The sequence below is a fragment of the Hipposideros armiger genome, unplaced genomic scaffold (genome assembly GCF_001890085.2).
Source record: "Hipposideros armiger isolate ML-2016 unplaced genomic scaffold, ASM189008v1 scaffold_747, whole genome shotgun sequence".
Classification (NCBI taxonomy): domain Eukaryota; kingdom Metazoa; phylum Chordata; class Mammalia; order Chiroptera; family Hipposideridae; genus Hipposideros; species Hipposideros armiger.
Genome location: NW_017732097.1, coordinates 757,470 through 761,684, shown reverse-complemented (window position 1 = coordinate 761,684; position 4,215 = coordinate 757,470). Strand labels below are relative to the sequence as shown.

General features: G+C 36.4%; 1 protein-coding gene across 1 annotated transcript in view; it reads right to left on the bottom strand.

Annotated features, from left to right (window-relative positions):
* Positions 1-4,215, bottom strand: part of ARAP2 (ArfGAP with RhoGAP domain, ankyrin repeat and PH domain 2) — a gene marked incomplete at its 3' end in the record, with an annotated part of 198,041 nt that overhangs the window by 52,473 nt on the left and 141,353 nt on the right. The window contains 2 exon segments of the mRNA XM_019628086.1: positions 519-529; positions 911-1,123. Coding sequence (XP_019483631.1) covers positions 519-529; positions 911-1,123 — 224 coding nt within the window.

The following is a 4,215-nucleotide window of genomic DNA, read 5'->3' as shown; positions in this document are numbered from 1 at the left end:
TATTTCTCAACAGGAATACTGTAGAGTCAAATTCAAGGTCATTTTCCAAAAAAATCTTGAAACAGATTAATTGTGCAAGAGAGAAATATGTTAGTAAATTATGGTATAATTCAATGATACATTTTAAAAATTGAAAAAATGAAGATTGGAAATCTTCAGTTTGAAAGTGTTATACATATATGGAAAATGTGGTTTATTAATAAAATAAAGATTTATATATAAATTATAGGTGTGGGGGCAAAGGCTATATAATAACATGAAAAATAAAAATAGCTCTACCGGAAAGATGGGATTAAAGGCAATGTTTATATTTTAAAGTCTTTATTGTTATAATGTTTCTAAAAAAGGAGCTGTTTTGAATGGATATAAATATAGGTTTACTGAAATCGATTTGATAAAATTAGTCATTTAATAAGCTACTTAAATCATTTCTTAAATACATTCTCTTACACTGTAGCAAAGCTTTTTAGCTTCATTAGACAGAATCTAGGGGAAATGAAGAAAGAGTGAAAAATTACCCTTATGTACTCTAAAGAGGAAGAATAAATGATAATGCCAAAAGAACCATATAGGGAAGTCTCGTAAAATCAATCTTGTATTACACCTTTCATTTTAATCCTAATAACAATTAATAGCACACATGGACTTGACTATCACATCTCCCAAGTTCAAGCACAGTAAACACTAAGAGATCTACCAATAACTAAATATATAAAACATTACTTAACTAGTATTACTATACATTTCTTTTGAGGTAGATATAAACAATTATTAATATTTGCAAATTTTTCTTCTGAGCCATATGTACATTGTTCCCTTCACTTAAATTTTCAGACTATCAAAGATTTAAAAAATCTTACTATCCAATTAGAAAGCAAGCATTTATGATGGCCTATCTTACATGTATTACCTAAAGCGGAGATCCAGTATGGGTAGAGCTCCTTCGTAAGAAGTGCATCATCGATGTCAGAGAGAAAACTTTTCAACACGTCTGTCACATCTTCAAGCTGATGTTTCCCAGCCCTCAATTTAAAGCTTCTTGCATCCTTTTTGAAACTCTCCAGGAGTTCACTTACATGCGAAGGATCACCATTCTTTTGATAGATATATTTGCACCCTAAACCTTTGTTTAAAAAAAAAACAAAAAATGATTATATGAAAAAAAGTCTAAAATGAAAAATCCACTTGGATATCTTAACAATAGAACATATTTTTGTGTTGGAATGATGAGCAAGATGAAATCATTATCACGGTATTTTAAACAATATTCATAAATTGTATTTCACTAAGTGATACAATCAAGTTTAAATAGAAAAATATTCGAACTTCCATAATTCTGGAAAAGTATTTACATAAGCATCCCATGGCTATAGGCTATAGTTTTTCCACTTTGTAATTAAAAATGAAGTACTTTCAAAAGCCACGGTTGTATTTTATTTCTGCTTAATGGACCACTGAACTTCACCTAATAGGAATATACTCAATTAATTACTCAAAGTGGAATGCAAAATGAAACTATAAGCCAAAAGTATTTTAACTCTGGCTATAGAAAAATGTCACTATTTTTATTTGAAAATGACATTCCTGATCTTTTTTTTTCCTTGTGAATCCATAAAAATCTTTCCAAAAGTAAAACCATCTGAGAGCTATGAACGGTGCATTACCCCGCAGATCCATTTAAAGGCATTTTTACCAGCCCGGGTACCTTCGACTCTTTTGGAAAAGGCAAGGTGACAACAGAAGCAGCCATGTGCAGACCCTGATAAGTATGATACTGACTTAAAGGGGGATGGACCCTCTGCCCTTGTGACAGACAAAACCTGGTTAGTCATGGAGAGGAGGGCAGGAAGGAATTACCTGTCACTTTCCTAATTCCAACAAGCCAAATACTTGGAGCAGCCAGACACAGGAACCCCGAAAGTTCAAGTCTCTAGAAGATGTGTAGTGGTGCTGTGGTCTAGACTGCTAGCTCACAAGGGAAATAAAAGACCTTTCTTCAAATAAATAACTTGTGCTGTACTGTAACTCGAGGGGATTGCTTTTATATATTTCCTCTCAATTCCCCTCAATTCCCAACTACCTTTGCAAACAAGACTTTTTCATTTTCTGCTTAGCCCTGCCTCTTCTAGTCACAGAAAGCCAGCAGCACATCAATGACTCTTTAAAAGTACACGGTCACTTGTAGAGGGCATTAGGACCCCTGGGGAGGTAAGAAACTGTGTGACACATTTTTGAAGTACACTCCTGTTTAAAACCGCAGCTGACAGACTTTCTCTACTGATTTGGCCTGCACATGAGATCTATAAAAGTAAACATCGCCATACCGACTTAACGGCATTGGTAGGTGACTCTAAAAGCACGAGGGGAACACACCCAAATTACACTCGGAGACTATACTAAAAGTGAATTAAGAATTAACTATCATCCCTAGTATAATTCAAACATTTACCCTCATGATATTCTAACCGCAGAGGTAATTGTACCGATTCAATAAAATGTTATTAATACCACTATACATAACAGAAGTCATGCTGGTACATCATATTTTCATCAATCTTCCACAGACATCAATTTAATAATGTTCTTAGAAGAATAGATCATATAGAAACAGGTGGTATGCCACAGTAAGGCTTTCTTTGTCCTGGTTGCCCAGGACCCAAAGGAAAAGAGCTCTCCCCTATGAGGTCACCCAGCAGTTTTGGTTTAGCCTGGTCAGGTCCAACATGGGGCACTTCTGACAGGTCAGGGTGAGCGCCACTGGATCTAAAAACAAAGAACTCTAATGCTNTTCTGTATATATAGCAGCTGCTTGTTTGCCTAATTACATTTGCAAACTTTTACAACACATATTAAACAAGGGTGACCAATTTGATCAGAGGAAGAAAGCAAGACTAAGGGAGGTACACGTGTCTATAAGAGCAGAGATTCTAGCAGGCACAAGAAAAAGTGAGTAAACATGACAGCAATATATATGATAATGTCAGAAAGTTATAATAAAATGCCAAACTGCATAGCAGAGACGGAGCAAGTGCAATCATCTCGTATGATTTACCAGATGCAAAAAGAATTGCAAGTTAATAGAGAAGAACATAGTAACTGTGGCCACCCCTCTCAAAACCACTTCTGTACTCTTATCACATTATGCCGTAAACATCTGGAAAATTTATCTGCATGTCTGCCTCTGTGACTGGGATCCAAGCATCTCACAGTCAGAGAGCATTGCTTTAATCACACTGTAGTGTGTAATAAATATCTGGCGAAGGGACTTAAGGAAATGTTAGTCATGGAGGAAGTGATCTGTTATCTAGGGCAGGGATGAAATTAAATGCTAAATCAACCTGACCTTATCCAAACTGAACTCAAGCTTTTGAGGACCCTCTATCAAACATTCACCTTTCTTGAGACTTCAATGCACAAAAGCATTGCCGTTTGGTACTCTTCACTTCTCTTTACTTTCTGCAGCTGCCTTAATCTCGAGCAAAACTACGTACAATATAGTATTTTCCTTTTCTTCCTTTATTTCTCGGCCCCAACATGTTGGCATTCCCCAGTGTTTCATATTCTGCCACACAATCTCTTCTCCCTGGGGCCTTCTTCTCAGAAGCCCAAGGAAACTGTTTCCTAATGAGTTTCTCTGCCTCTGTTCTAACCTCTTCCCAACCCATCCCATTACAGGGCTTATTATCCTAAAACACATTTGATCAGTCACCCCTTATCACTTAAAGGAGTAAAAATCTAATGTTTTTGCATGACCGACAGAGCCTTTCACAACCTCTTGCCAGCCAACTACAAACCATCTCATCTCCTAGCACAGCTATTTCCTAGAAAATATCCTTTGCTCATTTCTCATACTTACCATTCTTTTATGTCCAGTTCATGTATCTCTTAAAATCTGAGGCATCCCCTGGACCTCAGCACAAGATGAATGATTCGATCCCTCCTCTAGAAGTTCATGTCTCATGCCAAAATTCTCTGTATTAAAACCTGTTCTGATGTTGCTGTGTTTCCTTAAAAATATATAAAATGCCTTGCAGCACCCTGAGAGCTCACTGTGATGTCTCAGAGTGTCCTGGTGCTCAGTTTGGGAACCGCAGACTTAAGACTATTTTTGTCATTTATGTATTATGATCAAAGATTTCTGTTCACGTGGAATCTTAGCATGCATTCTTTTGTCCACAGTAGAAGCTAAAATATGTAATTGAGAGAAAGAAGGGA